General features: G+C 55.2%; 7 protein-coding genes and 1 non-coding gene across 8 annotated transcripts; 5 read left to right on the top strand and 3 right to left on the bottom strand.

Moving 5' to 3' along the window:
* Positions 1 to 1,668: 1,668 nt before the first annotated feature.
* Positions 1,669 to 2,738, bottom strand: VTJ04DRAFT_9338 (uncharacterized protein; the record flags this gene model as incomplete). Its single annotated transcript, XM_069367874.1, has 3 exons — positions 1,669 to 2,039; positions 2,148 to 2,493; positions 2,580 to 2,738. The coding sequence occupies 3 exons, from the start codon at positions 2,736 to 2,738 to the stop codon at positions 1,669 to 1,671; spliced, it is 876 nt and encodes a 291-aa protein (XP_069216159.1).
* Positions 2,739 to 5,187: 2,449 nt separating this feature from the next.
* VTJ04DRAFT_9337 (uncharacterized protein) lies at positions 5,188 to 7,615 on the top strand (the record flags this gene model as incomplete). Its single annotated transcript, XM_069367873.1, has 3 exons — positions 5,188 to 5,270; positions 5,400 to 6,155; positions 6,208 to 7,615. The coding sequence occupies 3 exons, from the start codon at positions 5,188 to 5,190 to the stop codon at positions 7,613 to 7,615; spliced, it is 2,247 nt and encodes a 748-aa protein (XP_069216158.1).
* Positions 7,616 to 7,649: 34 nt separating this feature from the next.
* On the top strand, positions 7,650 to 8,209 carry VTJ04DRAFT_9336 (uncharacterized protein; the record flags this gene model as incomplete). The annotated part of the gene is made up of 2 exons (XM_069367872.1): positions 7,650 to 7,759; positions 8,068 to 8,209. 2 exons carry the CDS (start codon positions 7,650 to 7,652, stop codon positions 8,207 to 8,209), a joined length of 252 nt encoding a protein of 83 aa, XP_069216157.1.
* VTJ04DRAFT_t122 lies at positions 8,188 to 8,285 on the top strand. Its single transcript has one exon. It is a non-coding gene; the product is annotated as a tRNA-Ile (tRNA).
* A 3,073-nt stretch (positions 8,286 to 11,358) lies between these two features.
* Positions 11,359 to 12,653, top strand: VTJ04DRAFT_9335 (uncharacterized protein; the record flags this gene model as incomplete). Its single annotated transcript, XM_069367871.1, has 2 exons — positions 11,359 to 12,259; positions 12,319 to 12,653. 2 exons carry the CDS (start codon positions 11,359 to 11,361, stop codon positions 12,651 to 12,653), a joined length of 1,236 nt encoding a protein of 411 aa, XP_069216156.1.
* A 61-nt stretch (positions 12,654 to 12,714) lies between these two features.
* VTJ04DRAFT_9334 (uncharacterized protein) lies at positions 12,715 to 13,146 on the bottom strand (the record flags this gene model as incomplete). The annotated part of the gene is made up of 2 exons (XM_069367870.1): positions 12,715 to 12,937; positions 12,983 to 13,146. The coding sequence occupies 2 exons, from the start codon at positions 13,144 to 13,146 to the stop codon at positions 12,715 to 12,717; spliced, it is 387 nt and encodes a 128-aa protein (XP_069216155.1).
* A 739-nt stretch (positions 13,147 to 13,885) lies between these two features.
* VTJ04DRAFT_9333 (uncharacterized protein) lies at positions 13,886 to 16,076 on the bottom strand (the record flags this gene model as incomplete). Its single annotated transcript, XM_069367869.1, has 3 exons — positions 13,886 to 15,509; positions 15,578 to 15,773; positions 15,827 to 16,076. The coding sequence occupies 3 exons, from the start codon at positions 16,074 to 16,076 to the stop codon at positions 13,886 to 13,888; spliced, it is 2,070 nt and encodes a 689-aa protein (XP_069216154.1).
* A 2,392-nt stretch (positions 16,077 to 18,468) lies between these two features.
* Positions 18,469 to 18,807, top strand: VTJ04DRAFT_9332 (uncharacterized protein; the record flags this gene model as incomplete). Its single annotated transcript, XM_069367868.1, has 1 exon — positions 18,469 to 18,807. One exon carries the CDS (start codon positions 18,469 to 18,471, stop codon positions 18,805 to 18,807), a length of 339 nt encoding a protein of 112 aa, XP_069216153.1.
* Between the last annotated feature and the right edge of the window lie 94 nt (positions 18,808 to 18,901).

The raw sequence follows: 18,901 nt of genomic DNA, 5'->3' as shown, positions 1-18,901 counted from the left end.
TCAAGAGCACGAAATGCAGACGGCCAAGATGGTTATCAGGATGCGGATGGCAGAGGGACCAGGTGGGCAAAGAGGGGGGACGCGAATGGGGGATGGATGCGTCTGGAGAGGGATGGTTGGAGATGGATGGGGATGGAGAGGGATGGACGCAGACGGTCGCGCAAGGCTAGCCTTGTCCTGCAGCCGCGATGAGATGTCGGTCGACGGGTGCGCGGGTTTCGTGTCGGTGACAAGCCTGTCGTTGGTTGTGGACAAGGTATTGTTGACATGGCGTTGGATTGTCTTGACAGAGATGAGGCGACAGGGTACGGGTTGCGCAGCCGATCGATCCTGGTTCATCTCGAGTGAGAGCGATCCTGGGGGTCCTGAATGCCGGACGTTTGGCGATTCAGGTGTGTTTGGTGGTGTCTTGGTGGTGCGGCGAGCGCTGTTTGGGGATGAAGCATCTGCAGAGCAGCACAATTGGGAAAGGTGAGGTTGGAGAGAGATGCAGGTCAAAATGAGAGTCAAATTTCAACATGGAGCCTCATTGGCATCTCCCGACCCCGGCCGCATTAGACACTTCAGGTAGCCTCGCTTCAACTGCCGTCAGCAGCGCTTGCCGACAGTTTGTTGCTCCTCCAATTCCGCGCCTGCTTGAAGTCGGGAAGCCGGGATGGACGTCGTGGAGGTTTAGTGAGGTACGGAGTATGTGCGGAGGACAGGGCATACACATCTCACTCACCCTTCCAATTTTGGCAGTTATTTCACCACCTGATCGCATCATGCCTGCCCAGCCTTGGGTTCATCAGCACCAGACCTCAAGTGAAGGACCGTCGCAGCCGCAAGGTTGCCCTCCAACTTCCATCTCCCCAACCTCCATCTTCAATGCCCCGCGATTCCCCAACTTAACCTTCGAGATAAGGCCTCGAAAGATTTCCCATGGGCTTTATCGTACACTTCAAGGTTGGATTCAAATCAAACAATCAAACAGTAGTGAGACGAAACACATGCATGCATGTCAACTTGGACCATGAGCATACTTCAATGTAGCAACCATACGAGTGGCTGGAGCATCTCTCTACCTCTACGGAGGACAGATCATTGGGTGTTTACCGGGCGCCTATGACCCCCAATAGGTGTTTACTGTTTACCGTAGGTTATCCCTCACAGACCCGGGAAGAAGTCATTTCACCACACCAGTAAGTAACACATGAACTGTTTACTGTACCTATCCCTTATTACCTTCCACATCCGTGCGCCCTCATTCTCAAATCCGCCCTCAAGCCACTTCTGACGTCACTTGAACCGGGCAGCCGCCACTGTTTCCAAGCGTCTGTTTGATTGTACTTCATGGGTTCACAGAAACATTGGCCCAGCAACCCCTGACCCTCATCACTTGACTCACCCACTTGACACGACCATTTTCCACATGGCACGTCTTGCTCTCCCGCTACAGGGTTGACGGATATCGTTGGTATATCACGGATACGATGTTGACACAGAAAGAGGCCCAAGATGAGGCCGTTTTGTTCGGCCTATGTTGAAAGACTAGGGTGATTTTCTACACAGTTACTCTCGACCAGCCCACCGGCCGCCTCCTCGGCCTCCTCTTCGGCCCTAACCGCTCACCCCTCACCAGAACCCATCCCTCCCCCGGACCATCATCGTATCCCCCACCTTCCTGACTTAGATAAGCCTGAAGAACCTCAGGAGCTGCTGCTCATCAACGGCCGGAGCATGGCCGAGACTCTGGCTGAAGAGACCCTGCAGCTGGGTGCCGTCGCCGTACAGCTCGGTGGTCCAGCCCCACGAGGGCGAGTTCTGAACCTGGCGGGTGAAGGGAATGCCGAGAACGTTGGACCACTGCTTGAGCGCCTCATAGCCGCACTGAGGGCGGACGAGGAAGTCCTGGAGGCCGTGCACGATCTGCATGCGCGGGCGGCGGCCGTTGTAGCCGGGGTACGAGTTGCGGACGAAGTTGCCCCACTGCTCCGGGGTGTGGCTGAGGCCCTGAGCGCAGGTCTGGTTCGGGCTGAAGGGGGTGGCACCGGGGGCACCTAGATAGAGTGGCAGGGCGGTTAGTCGCGCCGCATGATTTGATATACCAAGAGACCCAATATCCCGCCGAAGAATGGCTCCTGGGTGCTAAGCCCGGAATCACTCACCGAAGAAGCAGGCATGGGCGGTGCCCGAGTAGGCAGCGCCGGCCTCGAAGACCTCCGGGTAAGAACCGGCCAGGACGTTGGTCATCATGCCACCGGACGAGAAGCCCATGACGTAGACGCGCGAACGGTCGGCGCTGTAGCGGTCAATGGTGTAGTTGACCATGCTGACGATGCCGAGGGCGTCGCCGCCGCCGTTGTGCGTAAGGCTGGCGGTGTTGTGCACATCCCAGCAGTTGCTCTGGTTCGGGGTGCTGGGGTAGATCAGGATGAAGCCGTGCTGGTCAGCATACTGGGGGAGACGGGTCCCGCTGAACCACTGCTGGGCGTTGCCGCCGCAAGGGTGGAGCTAAGAGAATATCTCGTTAGAATCTTGCTTGGATGACCTCTGATGCTGATAACGGGCCATGGCATGGCGAGCAGGGCAATGCTTACCGCCACAATGATGGCCGGGTTAGTAGCGCGGCGGTCCGGCACATAGATGTGGAACTGGATGTTGGTAGGGTTGGCGCCCCAGTTGAAGACCTGCTGCAGCGACGCGCCGAGGGCCGTCGACGCCGTGGCGGCGACCGAGAAGATGGTCGAGAAACGCATTGTGCCGGTGTCGGAATATGTACAGTGGCAGGCAGACCGGTGAGGATGCTGGTGATGCTCAGGAGCTCGATGGTGTCGACGCTGGGGAGCAGAAAGAATCTCGGACGACTCTGGGGTTGGAGGTTGATCATATATGTAGTCGGCTGACGTCCTCCCGATTCTAGCCACCTCCTCCGTAGCGTCCTCCCGGGGTCCGGCACCATGGCAACAAGAATCGGCAAGTTGGCCGGCGTCAAAGCTTCGGAGGTTGCAACATCAACTACCCGTTTCGGACGACATGTCCGGAGACCGTTGTGTGGCTAAGGCGGGTAAATCACACGAGCACTACCCCGGTAGCGGATCACCCGCGTAGGCGACCCCGGCCACCACTATGATCCAGGACTTGGATCTCGTTCATGCTATACCCCTGGAATGCCCTACGATGACAATAAACCAAGCGACGGGAACCACGGGCGCTGCCCCCCGCGTCGGCACTCACAGTCGGCATCCGATCCGGTGGGACAGTCTCCCGACCGTTGGAAGCTCGACGCGCCGCCGATCTGATGTGATGTAACCGTGCCGTTTCGCTACCGGTTCGAGAAGGTTTACGCAAACATTACATAGGTCCTACTAGTGTGCAGCGAACCTACGGAGTATAGTAGATAGCCATCAGGACGCACGCACCCCTCATCGCAACGGCTTCTTCCCCGTCCCTCCACGACGCATGTACCCCAAGCCTTCCCCATGGGGATGGACATCTACGGCGCCAAAGCCAGGAACGCCGTGCATCATTCCCCTCAATCACGAGGCGGCGAATGTGTAGCGCAGTAGCATTCGGAGATTTCTTGTTTCCCTACGTTTCTTGTTTCGTCGTTCGGCGGACAGTTGCCCGCAGAATGTGGAGGCGGACAACTTGCTATGAAGTAGCGTCCGGATGTCGAGTGGCTGTACGTGTCACCGCAATATATACATAGCCGTGGCCGGCTGTGAATGTCGGGACGTAGGAGCTCTAGCTTCACGCACTCCGTTCATGTGAAAACGATCTCCAAGCAATGCGTGGGCTTGCTCCAACCACCTATCTGGCGGCTTTCCATGTGGGAAAAATGCGTATCCTTGATGTTCACCAGATATCAGACTCCGTCTGTCCTTCTGGAAGTGTGATATTCGGTGGTTGTGCATCCGAAGCAGGTGGGCTGGTACATCAGGAGAGGGGCATCTCTGCTAAGTCCACCGCGCCAGAAGCTTGGGTGACTGACATGTGACAGCTGGTGTGGTGGATCGATTGGGCCGCATCGCTCCAGTATTGAGATGTTGTTGGTCTTGATGAATCCCGATCCAATCCATGCACTTGACTATTAGCTCCACAGCCTCAGGTCGACCTCCTTTCATGGTAGAGGCCCACACAATGTAAGCTGTAGTTGTTATCGTTGTGAAAATGATCCATAAGCATACTGGTCGACTTGAGCTGGTCAAATTTTTGCCGTAGTCTGAGGCTCCCCTCACATAACTTGGAAGATAGTATCTCTCAACCATCAGGGCCGTGCCCCATTGCCGGACTGCAGGCAGAGGTGACTCGACAAAGTGCCCGACATAGCTACTGTGTAAGGCCCTGAGCAAAGCGATGATCATAGTAACCCTGGATTATAGCCAAAAGACCCCTTGTCGTCAAGATTTCCATGGCGCGATCAAGTCAAGCTTCTGTCAAACTTGCCGATGCCTTACCCGGGGACATGCACAACTTCGAGGCGGGACCGTCATCTGGAGTGGGGAGCCAATGACGTGAAGAGTTGTAGACGGAGTAATTAAGTTCGGGACTATCCGACGCGTGGCCTGGCCGCTGGTCAATAATTCCTCGTATAAGAAGCAGAGAAATGTGACCCCAGATACATGGACTGCTACCATAGCACTGGACACGGGTAGAAGACCGGGAAACACACATGCCCATCTTCCTGGCTGCCAGATTTTCGGCAGTAAGTACCAGCATATGACTTCCTGTGGTCAGCCAGTCAGTGCCCTAATCTGGCTGGGAGGTAGGATGTAGTCCTGATGCCTATCCCCTGTCTACAGAGTCATACTCCAGACATAGGCAGAGCTGGACATAGCTGAGTGTGTTGAGACAAGACTCATCAGCTTGGGAGAACACGAGATATTGTGATGTTGAAGTTCAAAGCTCGAATACTCTTAAGTAAAACTAATAGCAGCAAGCTACGCATTCAGATCGCCCAGATCACCATGTAGATTTTATGCAAACATGGCCGTGCAGATGGATGGTAGTTGCAGAGTCGAAGTAGGCGATGAGACAAGACATGTGGAAGTGGTCTACTAAGGGTTAGGGTTTCATTTGTTCTCCAACCTCGGGACCCACTGAAAAGTCCCGATAACGATAACGACAGCGCTTGGGTGGGAAAAAATTGGATTCATTCTCTCAGGAACTGATGTACCACCAACACATGCACGCCGCGCCGACAAAATGGTGAAGAGGAAGGTCGCCGCGCTCGAAAAGGTCGAGGCCGACCTGGTCAACCTCCAGTACAAGATCCGGAGAGATCCAAGGTTGGTGCACCCGCGCGCATGATTCGCGACACCCTCCATGGCTTCGTCGCTTCATGGCGATGGATACGATGCTCATGAGAGATGCAGCTCCGTGTTGATCCTCAAGCGCTGATGCAATGACGCGATCAGGTCCTATGCTCAAGAATTCTACGACCAATGGCTGGCCTACGACGCCCAGCGCCAGATCTTTATGTCGGCGCCTTCCACCACCTCCGCCGAGGACGTGAAGAAGTTCCATGACCTCGTCGACCTCGTCGCCCACGTCGCCGACCTCTACCCGGAAATTACCACCCCGTTCCCCGACCACCTCAAGCAGCTGCTGAACCAGCACCATGCGACCCTGGACAAGGAGCTCCGCGAGAAGGTCGTCGGCAGCTTGGTGCTGCTGCGGCGCAAGGACGTCATTGATTCAGCCAGCCTGCTGACGACTCTTTTCCCTATTCTCGTCTCCACCCCGAGCAAGTCTCTGCGCTCGCTCCTCTACACCAAGATCGTCAGTGACCTGCGCGAGTCCAACGCAAAAGCGACAAACCACAAACTTAACCGCACCATCCAAACCGTCTTGCATAACCTCGTCACCTCGGACCGCACCTCAAGCAAGGGCGTTTGGGCCACCCGCATCACCCGTGAGCTTTGGCGCCGTCAGGTCTGGACCGACGCGAGGCCGGTCGATGTCATGAAGGAGGCTTGCTTGAGTGAGAACGAGAAGGTGGTTGTCGGTGGCGTCCGGTTCTTCCTCGGCAGTGATAAGGAACGCGAGGAGCTGGAGGACGAGTCCAGCGACGAGGAGATTGACCTCAAGAAGGTCCAGCACCAGGGCACGATCAACAAAAAGACCAAGAAGCGGCAAAAAGCGTACGAGAAGGCGCTTGAGAAGCTCAGGAAGTACGCTGAGTCCTCACCCATCCGCCAACCGTCCTTAACTAACTTTGCCCAGACACGAGAAGAAGAAGCATGCACCTCACCCGTTGAACTTCTCGGCCTTGCATCTCATCCACGATCCTCAGGGGTTCGCTGAGCAGCTTTTCCAGAAACACCTCCAAAACACCAAGAACAAGTTCACTCTCGAGAATCGCCTCCTCATCTTGCAGCTCGTGACCCGTCTCGTCGGCTTGCACAAGCTCACCATCCTCTCCCTCTACTCATGGTTCACCAAGTACTTGACACCAAAGCAGCTCAATGTCACCTCCTTCCTGGCTTCTCTGGCGCAGGCGACACACAACCTTGTGCCCCCGGATGCCATTGAGCCGCTAGTTGTCAAGATCGCCAACGAATTCGTCTCAGAAGGATGCGCGGCCGAGGTGGCTGCCGCTGGTATCAACGCCATCCGGGAAGTGGCGCTCCGCCAGCCCCTTTGCATGTCCGAGACCCTGCTACAGGATTTGGTCATGTACCAGAAGAGTAAGGACAAGGGCGTGGCCATGGCGGCCAAGGGCTTGCAGTCTCTCTACCGCGAGGTGTACCCCGAGATGCTGCAGAAGAAGCAGCGCGGCAAGCTCGCAACCATGAGCATCCGGGCTGGTGAGGTAAAACCTCTCAGGTTCGGCGAGGAGGAGGCAGGCGGTATTGAGGGCATCGAGCTGCTGGAGAAGTACAAGGAAGAGCAGAAGAAGAAGAAGCAAGAAGAGCGAGCAGCGAATGGCGAGAACGGCGACAAGGCAGACGACTCGGACGACTCCGACGCCTGGCACTCAGATGAGTGGGAAGTTGCCTCCTCGACAGACAGCGATTCCTCCGACGGGTGGATCGATGTTTACCACTCATCAGACGAAGAAAACGAGCCGGCTGCCAAGCGCCAGCGTACAGGCGACTCCGACTCCGACTCAGACGGTGAGTCAGCCCCAGACCTCGTCGACGCTGCTGCCAAACAAGCTGAAGCGGACCGCATCTCCAAACTCGCTACCACCACCATCCTCACCCCCGCCGATCTCGCCAAGCTCCAAGAGCTCCGCCGCGAAGCGCAGATGGACAAACTCCTCGGCCGGGCGGCCAAGCGTAAGAAGGAGCTGATCGAGAAGCACATCGAAGACGGCGTGACGGCGGAGGACATTGAGCTGCCTGCGCAGTTGGGCAAGAAGATGACCAAGGAGGAGAAGCTGGCCGTGGCGCGGGAGAACAAGCCCTCGCGCGAGGAGCACAAGTCGACGCAGGCGATCCGGAAAGCCCGCAAGGAGGCCGAGGGCAAGAGCACGACCAACCGTGAGAAGGCGCGCAAGAAGAACTTCTTGATGACGTTGGGCAAGGCGAGGCAGAAGAATAAGAGGAGTTTGGTCGAGACGAGCAAGAGGATGAGGGCGCACATTCAGAGGAGTAAGAGCGGTGGGAGGAGGAGGAATGGGACATGAGTGTAAGAGGGGGAAAAGGTTAGGATTAGGAGAGATGACTTGCTGTATGAGTAAGAGGAGGAGGAAGAAGAAGAGGTGGATGGACGATGATCCAAGATCGAGGCTTGTGGAGGAGATGCACCGGGCCAGGCGTGTGCCCAGCAGGTTCGTTTTCCAGTTACTATTTGCATTTCCTCCCTCCTCCCTCCTTCTACTCTCCTCCCCATACACATCAGCAGAACCGAATACCAAAATGCCAATGTAGTACTTTGGACCTTGGTTTCGAACTCCTGCCCTCTCTTGCTATGTGCGGTGCGGTGTGTTTGCTTCACGTTTGCATTGGGCATGTCCAAACACATGAGATGCTCTAAGACAAATGCATCCTTCACATGCAAACCCCATAGCCATTTTAAAGTCTGTTTCCCTCTTTCGCCAGTATGTCCAGGAACTCATTTCATTTCAAAACAATTTAGTTTTCGACGATTTCGTGATGAAAACCGTGTTGTTGTCTTTTGTGCCAAGAATACGCTTCCAAGTCGGCCCATAAAATCCCAAAATCTGCCACCCAGCACCCAAACAAGACTCTTGGAAATAGTCCTGTGGTCTAGCGGTTAAGATTTCGCTCTTATACCCTCCACAACGGAGAGTCATGGGTATGCGACGGTCGCGGGTTCAATCCCCGCCAGGACTATTCTATTTTTGTGATTGGCTCAACCCTCACCCGGTGTTTTTCTCGCAACCGCAGACCTGGAGATGCTTTGGAGATGGTTGATGTGTGGGAGGAAAAGGCGGGAAAATGATGGCTAAGTAAAGCGAGGCTGGATGGATGGATGGATGGACGGGAGTTGGGTTGCGGACGATGCGAGCGTGTCTTGCTTTGATTGTGCTGTTGCATTTTTGGCGTCGCTTCCCGCTCGGCTGGTGGCTGTTTTGCCGCAGAACCCTAACCCTCTCCTCTTGTTTCTATCTAACCTCCATTCCATCTTCTTTCGACCTCATCACAAGCAAAATTCCATGAATGATATCGGGGTTCGCCATCCATGGAAAGGTTGGGAACCGGAATCGAATTGGCTGATCTTGCAGATCGGATCCTGTCATTTCTCCTTTGCGCCCGATTGCCAGCGCCACACCGAGGTACACACTTACACAGCCACACTGCATCCGCCACGCCAAGGCAGCTGTGGAAGATGTGGCGAGGGCATGTGCGACCGGCGATGGGAGCTTTGTCAGCGGCGAGCAGAGATCCATCTTGCGGAAATCCAGAATCTGTGCCAGTCCCCTGCCTAAGAGGTGAGACGGTCTGTAACAGGTCCTGGCGAGGAAACAAGCGGCATAAGATTCGACTGGCCGTTAGAGGGGGGCCGGAGCTTCAAGACCATGCCTGACCTAACAGGAGGTTCCAGATACTCCGGAGTTGTGTGGAGAACCACCATACGGAACCCTCTCCGGCGCTTACTGTGCTTGTTTATGTCTATTATAACCAGCTGTTACACACTCATGCTTGATGCTGAGCCGGGAAGACGATGGAAGGAAACACGGAACCATCAGATGGGCGTACTCCGCAGTGTATAGACGTATTCTTGAACCTATCATTGCTGACTCAGGTCCGGACAACTGTCCGAAGAAAGACATCTCATCCGGCCTCTCCACTGCGACTACCGATCTCGAGTTGTGCAAAACAGGTGGTGAAACAAACCTGTTGCTTTTGCGGACCTAGCCAAACTGGAGATCGGGCTCGAATCCCAAGGGCCGAAATGAGATGGATGGGCATGAATTCTAGAAATCCATCAGCCACCGGCTGGTAGTGTTGTGATGACGACGACCCCAAGGCTTTCATAACATCAGGTCCTGGTCCAGCTGAAAGGTGCCCATCGCATAGAAGTACGGCGTCGTATCGCACAGCCCAGTGTGGCCGAGCTTTGGTGGTAGTCGAGCTCCCAGCTTGCGAACTTACGTGGCCCAGTTCATCTGCCAACCTTGCTTGTGTTTACACTACTGGAGTCAAGCCTCACAGAGGAGAGCCGCCCTGAGATCCCACGCGCCAGGATCGATCCATGTTGCGTTGTTTGAAGTCACCGAAACCCAGTGGGTCCGCAGTCGTTAGATGGGGATAAACGGCCGGCGGAGCTTGTGAAACGTTGTCGGGTTGCGGCAGGATTGGAGCGGCGCTTATGCGTTGGGTGGTGAGTAGTAATAGCGGTTGTCTACCGTGAAGAACAGTCGGGCAAGAGTGTATGTCGTTTCAGCGGGGTATCTCGATTGCACATTCCCTTCGAGGCTTCCATGACTGGCGACGTCCTTCGAACACAGCGAAATGTCGATCTGCGAGCTTTCCAAGGCTAGCGGGCCGATCCTCGCTCGGAGTTACGGGAGCAGTTCGCACGACTTGGTCAGAGGTCCAAAGCCTTGTGGGGACACAGGGCGGAACGAAAGCCGGGGCGGCGGAATGCCGACACCGATCCGCCGATGCCCGTTGCTTTTGTCTGACGGAACTCGTTTGTCGCCGAGCCCGTCTGTGTGCACCCTTGGCTCAACTCCCCAGCCTGCGCCAGCCGTCAGTTTCTTGGCCAAGCAACGCCTCCCCGAATGAGACGGAATTCCTGTGATTTCGGTTTCCATGAGTATGAGAACTGTTGGTTGTGTTGAATTGGGCATCCGTGTTGACAATGGAAGTCGGAAATATCAAGTAACTTACACTACTCTCATCCGCCAGCCTGTCACTTTTGCAAGCATCCATTTGGTCTCCGTCCCCTGATGTGTGGCTCAATCTGCACACTTTTCCCACGCATCATGGCGGGAACTGAGCAACTGCCCAAAGAGGCAATCTGCCAGCCCAGCTCTGCAGAAGCTGTCGTCATCCTCTGTCCGGCGACGGTCTGGTTGGCGACTGTGAGCGGCTGGCGCATTGCAGACCCGGCCATGGGTGGTGCTGGGTTTCGTTTCCTTTTGTCACCCCGCCTCTCGGCGCCCGGATGAGGCAGTGCAGCACAAGGCGTGGTTGTGAGCCAACAGTGTCCTATCCTTGAGAGCCACGGCTGGGGCTGGTGTGGATTCCAAACTTCGGGTTCGATTCTGGATTGGGAGATGAAGTCTGGTTCCTGGAATTTGTTGGCGTGGCTTGCCCTGGGAGAGTTTGTTTTCATCTCGCTCGACTTGAGTTTCCAGGTTGTTGTGTCTGAGCTGAGGGACTTCCGCTGGATGTGCTTTCGTAATCCGGGAGGGACGTTGGTGCAACAGAAGCATGCCCAGATCGGAACAGGTGCAACTCACTGTTCCGTCAGTGAGGCAGCAGCAGCCTCTCGGAGGCTCGGAGCTGCTTGGGGCAGGTCCAACAGGCTATTTCCACAGGGACGGGTTCTGATTGGCCCGATGGAGCATGGGTTTTTGTGGGGCCGCTCGTCTCGAATTGGCTCACGGGTGGCTTCTCGCAGTGCTGACGCGGCCTCCCCCCAAAAGGAAGTGGGAACCCCTGCCTGCTGCTGCACCTCTGCTCTCCTGCCACCGTTCCCTTTCTCGTTCCCTCTTCCCTGTGTCCATCACCGAACCTCTCTCATAACCCACACCCCCGCCAACTCTGTGGCATCCGCCTCTTTTTACACCTTTTCCTGCTTTCTGCCTTTCTTTCTGCCTTTGCTGCCTTCCCAACCTTCCGATCAAACATCCACATTACGTCTTCAGACTCGTCGTTGCTCACTGAGTGAAGCAGCGGCGACAGCAACACAGGCAAACAAGCAACACCTCCTCATCCAGATTCCATCGCCGACATGGCCAGCTCACAACCAGGGGGTTACGACGCCCTCGGCGAGTTCGTCGACTTTTCCCAGATCGAGTTCGAGAACGCGAACGGGTCCGCTGCCGCCAATGCCAATAACGCCACCAACGCGGGGAACGATGTCTTCACATCAACGCTATCGCCTCCGACTTCATCCAACATGTCACCTGCGCCGACACTGAAGTCCGAATCATCGGGGTCTGGCGAGGTCTTTTCTGGCCCGAGCCACCAGTACAATCTGTACAAGCAACAGACTCCTTTCGTCCCCGGTGCTCTTCACACGGCCATGGCCATGGCGGCGCCCCACAACTTCTATCAGGACTATCTCAACCAAACGAGCCTCGACGATGTCTTTGACTTCAACACCCCTCTCGAGACGACGGGACTGGACATGGACTTCCAGACCAGCTATCTTAACTCGACCATCAACCCCAATGTCATTAACGGCCAGAACGGCGAGTCTCTCACTTCGCCCTTGCCGTCCACGACAACGACATCCACGGGGAGCACCTTCGTCAGGCCATGGCCAGGCATGCACCAGCAAGCCGCCCTTGCCCGCGCCCAACAACAGAGGCAACAGCTTGAGAGGCAACGGGCGATGGCCCAGCAGGCGGCCAAGCAAGTCCAGAAGCCCAGGACACCGCAGACGAGCGACTCGATCGCTCAGCAGAGCGTCCAGCAGATTATGAACGCGATACGCGCCGAACCTGTCGCCCCCGCCCCGGTCAAGATCTCACCGACCCTCAACTTCCCCAAGAAGCAAAAGACTGAGGAGGAGATGGATCCGGATGAGAAGTTCCTTGCTAGCGAGGAGGCCAAGAAGCTTGATAGCCGGGAGCGCCGCCAGCTGCGGAACAAGGTGTCTGCCCGTGCTTTCCGTTCCAGGAGAAAGGGTAAGTTTTGTCCTTCTGTTCGGCTTCGTCGTTGGTTCCATTACTGACTGTCTTCGCAGAATACATCAGCTGGCTGGAGAATGAGCTGAGCGACAAGCACAACGAGAACGCCCTGCTCAAGGCCAAGAACCGCGCCCTCGAGGATGAGAACGCCCGCCTGAGCGCCCTTACCCGGGAGTTGCTCATGGCACCCCAGTTCCAGGACTACCTCAACGACTTGGCCAACAACCCGGCAAAGCTTGCCCAGCTTGCCCAGACGCGCGCTCACCCCGAGCAACCACCCGCGCCTGTGCAGTCCCAAATCCCTCACGACATGAACCCCCACCAACGCGCCGCCCACTTCCAAGAACAGTTCCAGCAGTTCCAGCAACACCAGGCTTGCTTCGCTGCCTGAGTGCTTGACTGGATGATGTACTGCGTTTTTGCTTTACTGTTTGAAGTATCTGGCACCGCTTTCAGAAATTATGTCTTATCTGATCTCTTGAATGAGAAGATACTTCGCCAAAGATGCGGACTGGTTCAGGGAGTTGCGGCGTTGTTGGGATGACAGGGACGAACACGGGTGGGATCGGATTGTTGGTCATAGCCTTTTTGTTGACTTGAGTTATTTGGTTCATGTCGGGTCTTTTGGTGCGGTGGGGCGGGTGGACGGGTGCATAGCGGCCTCTGACTCTTCTTCTTGTGAATATCTTTCGCTCTAGTCTGTTTTACTGAGCTACACACCTATCTACCAAGGAAACTGAGCTATCTATCCTGATGGGATCTAATGAATGTTGGGAAGGCTTCGAACATTGGCGAGGAAGCGGATTTGGTATTATTGTTACGTAGCTGTTAGATGAATGCCATTCTCTGCTCCTCTGGCAATTCTGTCTTTTTCGCGATGCCATCTCTGTGTCATTTGTAACAGCGATGTCACCTTTGTTGAGCCATATGCCATGCCACTTGACCGGAAAACATGCGACAACATGTGGAGCCCTTGGCTTTGTGGGTTCCTCTCAGGTTCTTGTGTGCCTTCGACAACTTCGTGTTTACATGAACGAACTTGACTTCTGCGACAGAAGACCCCATCAAATATCTTGATCACCAGAGGAAATATGTCTGCTCTCGTGTATCATCTGCTTTAATTACGACTTGAGTCATTAACTACATCAATCTCTTTGCTCAATGGGGTGCTGTTCCCTCAAAAGCTTGTCGTTCTTCGCGAAGTGACTTCTTTGACCCTTGAACGTTTAATTGCCAAAGAGGGTCGAAGCCTCCCCGTTGTATATACTACCTGTAGACTATGTCCTTGAAATCTGACCGGAATCAGAAGACTCATTGAATGATCCAGAAAGCCCCCATATATGCTCCGTAAGTCAACTCAGTGGGGTTACTTCTCCAAACCCAGATCTCTGGGAACACTGGAGGGCTGAGGACCCAATCTTGAAAAGCCACTACGGTCTTTGGCCTCCACCATCAAGTCCAAAACAGACGCCGACGACTTCAATCAAGTTGATCAATATTCCGCGTTTGATACAGGAAACATTGGTCTCATATAAGTTTTGTTGCTCAAGCCACAAATAATATTACATCACCTACAACTAACAGGTACCAACCTAGCTAGATACACTAAGTGACCCTATCCCTTTACACCCTCAACTCCAAAACATTCACGCTCCACCCCTGGACGACAAACTCGACCTTCTTGCCCTTGGGCTTGTCCACCTTCTGCGGCTTGGGCACGATGGTCGAGTTGCCGATGAAGTTGAACGCATACGGATCGTCGTGGCGGAGCACCGTGGCGTTGGCCGACTTGATGGGCTTGTCGAGCTCGAGCTTGACCGTCTTCTTGTCCTTCTCGCTGTTGACGATCTTGAGGAAAATACGCGATTGGTCCTCGCTGATGGTGGCGCCCCACCAGAGCGGGTTGAAGTCGCCGTTCTTGTTGACGACGGTCAGCGTCTCGGCGCCGTAGTACTCCGAGAAGAGCTTCTGCTGGTAGTACGACGTGGACAGGACCAGGTCCTTAGGGTTGGCCGAGAAGGCGATGAAGTTGGGCGTCCACTGGTACGCGTTCCAGTTCTGGAAGAGCGGCGCGTACGACGACAGCTTGACCACGTGCGGGTTACGCTCCATGGCGAGGGCGAAGATGGCCTCGCCGATGGCGGCGAGCACGGGCGGGTAGGCGAAGCGGCCCTCGCCGTTGACCCAGTCGACGCCGCCGGGGCGGTCGCGAGAGAGGACTGAGTACTCGCCGACGAAGATGGTGACGTTGGGGTAGCCATTGATCTCCTGCCAGTTGTCGAAGTAGTTGAAGTTGTCCTTGTAGAACTGCGGGGTCTGGTAGTGGTGCAGATCCCACATGTTGCCCGGCGGGATGGTGATGTTTTGCTTGGTCGGGTTCTCCTCGACGGCCTGGGACGAGATGTAGGTGATGTCGGGGTAGGCCTTCTTGAGCGCCTCGAGGAAGCGCGGGAAGCGCCAGGCGTAGCTGTCGGAGAACCAGTCCTCGTTGCCGATCTCGACGTACTTGATGCTGAACGGCTCGGGGTGGCCGTGCTGGGCGCGGAGAGCACCCCACTTGGTGGTGACGTCGCCCATGGCGTACTCGAGCTGGTCGATGGCATCCTGGATGAAGTAGTCGAGCTCCTCAGGCGGGACGGTGTGCGCGGGGTGGACACCGGAGGCGTCGAGGGAGTAGCCGGCGTACACGGTCAGGAGCGGCTCAATGCCCATGTCCTCGCACCAGAGCAGGTACTCGAGGTAGCCCAAGCCATCGGTGTTGTAGTAGCCCCAGTTGCCGGGACGGCCCGGACGCTCGGTGAGGGGGCCGATGGTCTTCTTCCAGTCCCAGCGGGTGGCAGGGCTGAGACCCTCAAGGTTGTTACCGCCCGGGAAACGGAGGAACTTGGGCTTGATGCCCTCAAGAGCCTCCGCGAGGTCCTTGCGGAGACCGTTCGGGCGGTTCTTGTAGGTCGGCGGGAACAGAGAGATCAGGTTGAAGAAGAAGGTCTGGCCGGCGGCCTCAGTGCCGTTCCAGGTCACGGCGAAGGTGTTGTTGCTGTTCGGAGCGGCTTTGGGCGGGGTGAGAGTCGTCGTGAGGTGGGTGTAACGGTAGGCGCTGATGTTCTCCGGGAAGGGGACGAACTTGGAGACCCAGATGTCGTCGGTGAGGTTGGAGCGGAGGGAGAAGGTCAGGCCGGTGATGCTGGAGTCCCGCTTGAAGGTGGGCATGTGCGGCTTGAAGTAGACCGAGGCGTTGTAGGTGTATCTGAGGACTTGTTAGACGGTCATCCCTCGTCAATTGACTCCCAGGAGTCAGGGGAGATAGGTCCTTACGGTTGAACATTGATACCCCACCAGCCCTCGTTGAGGAAACCGACTTCGCCAGTAGCATTGGCCGGGATGGTAACCTTCAGCGAGTACCTCAGGGCATCAGAGAGCGGCTCAGTAATGTCCAGCTCGAGCTTGACACCCTTTCCAATGGGCCTGTAGCCAACGAGGTCCCTGGTTCCGCCGGTCACATCATCAGAACCTGCAATTGTTAGCAACGCTGCTAGCCATCTTTTCCTCAACACTGGGACTCACCCTGGAAGGCACGGTTCCGGATCAGCTCGGCATAGATGCCGCCATCACCAGAGTGGTTGATGTCCTCGAAGAACAAGCCATGAAGCAGCGGCGAGGTCTTGTTCCGGACTCCGTTCTTGAGATCGATCTTGAGATCAATGCTCTTGTAGTTCTTGGGGAGGTTCGGAGGGCCCTCAGGGTTCTTGGCCTGGGCGGCGACCTCGGCGGTGAAGGCCACCGCCGCGACGAGGAGCGAGCTGACGAACTTCATTGCTGGAGTTGACGTGCCAAACTCGACTCTCTGAAGGTGGGAACTCTCGAAAGGCGGGGGGAATGCAACGGGTTTATATCCCCATGTCTTCTCCCTGCCTCTCACTTTCTCGCTTGAACCCACTGCGCGGAGGAGTTCCCGATTCTCGTCCCTGGCCGAAGCCTAAAAATGGTGCCCTGGATTGCATCATGGACTGATCGTGGAACCGGTTGCTTGGTACCGGACAAGTTGGTGGGTACGTACGCACGAGGTTGCTGACGATGCGAGCTTCCATCGCTCTTCTTTACCTAGGTAAACTCTTGGGTTACTGAAAAGTCTCCGGAAGCTATGCACCAGTATTCCGTTTACCTAGCTGAGCAACCGCTGCGTGACGGCCAAGTCCGATATGCGCGCCAGTCGCATTGGATACCAAGGCATGGCCTGGTAAAGGCCCGACATTCCGAGGTCCTTGCCGGTGGGACAAGACCGGGACAAAGAGAGAAGGAGATGTTCCCCGGTGCGAAGCTCGAGGTAAAATGCAACTTCGCTGCTCGTCGCCGGTGGGGTTGAGATTTTAGCCGCAACAGCCTGAACGAACCCCCAGGGTAGTGCCCACTAAGCGAAGCATGGCGAGGCGGGAGCGCCGTCAACCTTTCTGTCCAAGCCTGCCGTTGAAGATGCCGTTTAGGCTGTGGATGGAGAAGGCCTGACAGCGATCGTAGTCGCTGTACCAGGACAGCAAGGGATTCCAGAAGCCATCATGAGAGGGGTAGGGATCAGCGCCAGAGGTCTTGGTGCTCCGCGTCCGCCTTGGCAAGTGTAACGTCATTCTCCGTTAGGCGAGGGGTATCTCCAGCCTCTTTTGAAGCCGCTGCTGGGGAGAGGTTGTCAGGACGGGATGTTTTGAAAGAGAAAAGAAGCTTGTTCATAGACCTTGAGATTATTCGAAAGAGCAATACTAAGGATGGCGTTGGTAACTAAGACCGGATCTGGTTTGTAACTCAGAAAGGGGGGCAGTTAATTGAGGTTGTCAGGACGCGTCAGGAGCACGCTCGGGGATTGAGTGCGCCAAGCCCAACCTATATTAACGGCTATGTAAGGTACCTGACCTGTTCACACCATCCTAACGGATGCACGTGCCGGGACAGAGAGGCACCAGTTTCCAGCCCACATCTTCCAGATATTAACAGGCTTTGAGCGATGTGTTGTCATGAATCTGCAACTGACATCCTCCGGCCACGCGTATGCCTGAGGTACAATACCAAGTTTGTATAGCACGCCGCGTCGTCTCGGTGTTTCTTGGCGTTCAAGATGATCGCTGGGAAGCAACATGTTCAAGTCTAGCTCGCCGTTGAGTCCAGAAATGCAGGGCTTTGCAGCACCTCGGTAGGTAGGAACCATAGGTAGACATGTACTATTTCACAATAGGGTCTTCTAATCCTAGGAGGTACTTACTCCAGACAAGCTCAATACTGTGTTAAACTCTCAAGAAGTTAATAAGTTAAGTACTCCTGTTCAAAGAACATTTGACGCCTGAGTCTCGATGGATCAACCTGACTTATTATGACATGAGTGTCCGAAAAGCTCGTCCATGTTGTCCACAAGCACGGATATGATGGAATCTAGACAATAGATAAATGGTGATATGAACAAGACTGAATTGCCCCTAACCCAGTGCCATGGCCGAAATGCCAATCCGGAGGCATCGAGACCAGGACAAGCTCCGGGAAGACATCTGATGGTAGTATTTAGGAGCAATTCAAGGCAGATTATCCCGGGGTCCCGTGATGAACTCAGAGCAAGTATATTCAAGCAAAGCGTGATTCTATGCTCGTCAAAATACGTCAAGGTTGAATCGAGTTATAATTATGAGTGGTTTGAGTCAATGAGCCAATGACCTGCTTCCAGGTTCCCCTTGCTTCTGAACATAGGTAGGGAGTTTTCGAATCGCAGCCTCGTCCACCCTCCGAGTCGATTGCTCGCTGTGTAGGTACGAAGTATCTCACGCATTAATCATATCTGTCCTCCACCTCCGTCAGCCGTTGGGGTTCATCTAACACCTCCGACACCATGGGTGGCTATGTTTAGGACCGTGATTGGAAATATCTGCTGTCTGAGGAAATTCGGGCAGCAATGCTGCGCTAATAGCTCCTATGATCTGCAATGCCCGAAGCCACGCTGAAACTACCTTATCTCTTCAGCCTTGCGCAGCACTCCAATGTCTTTTTGCCAGCAAAGATATTCCTCTGCATTACATAGCCTCATTGGGCGCGCTCTCCGAGCCTCGTCGTCTGCTGGAACATGCCAAAAGGCTTGCTGATGTGCTCCATACAACCGAAACTTGGAGCCTCTCTCCATCATCTTTGCTAAGCGTCTTTCTCAATTCATCATTCTATTGTCCCACACCGCTAGCATGGTGCTAACCTTGGTTATACTCCTGGGGTCCCTTTTTGGCATTGCCGGGGCCGCCCCGATTTCGAATGCTGAGGACTGGTCCGACTTCACCGACAACTTTGCAACCGACCTTGCTCCTATTATCGCTCTCTTTGGTGAACAAGTCACGAAACAGTATCTCAGCGAGAGCAACAGCGGCCTTGATTGCATCATCTTCGGCATGGCTCCAATAGGCATCATCACGGCCATAGTTTCTGTTATCCGTCTCCACGGCAAGCAATGGCTCAAAGTCGGTTATCGGTCGTGCGCAAGAGCCACGCGGGGCTGCAGAGGCAGAATTGCGCTCATCGACGAGTGAGGATATGTGCGAGCTTTGGTCTCACAATGGTATATGCCGCGTGTTTGGGAGGCCTAAGCTCCTCGAGTTTGTGGTCATACCCAAAGGAAGCTTC

Source organism: Mycothermus thermophilus (assembly GCF_041956435.1).
Source record: "Mycothermus thermophilus strain CBS 625.91 unplaced genomic scaffold VTJ04scaffold_6, whole genome shotgun sequence".
NCBI lineage: Eukaryota > Fungi > Ascomycota > Sordariomycetes > Sordariales > Chaetomiaceae > Mycothermus > Mycothermus thermophilus.
This window is presented reverse-complemented; position numbering and strand designations above follow the sequence as displayed.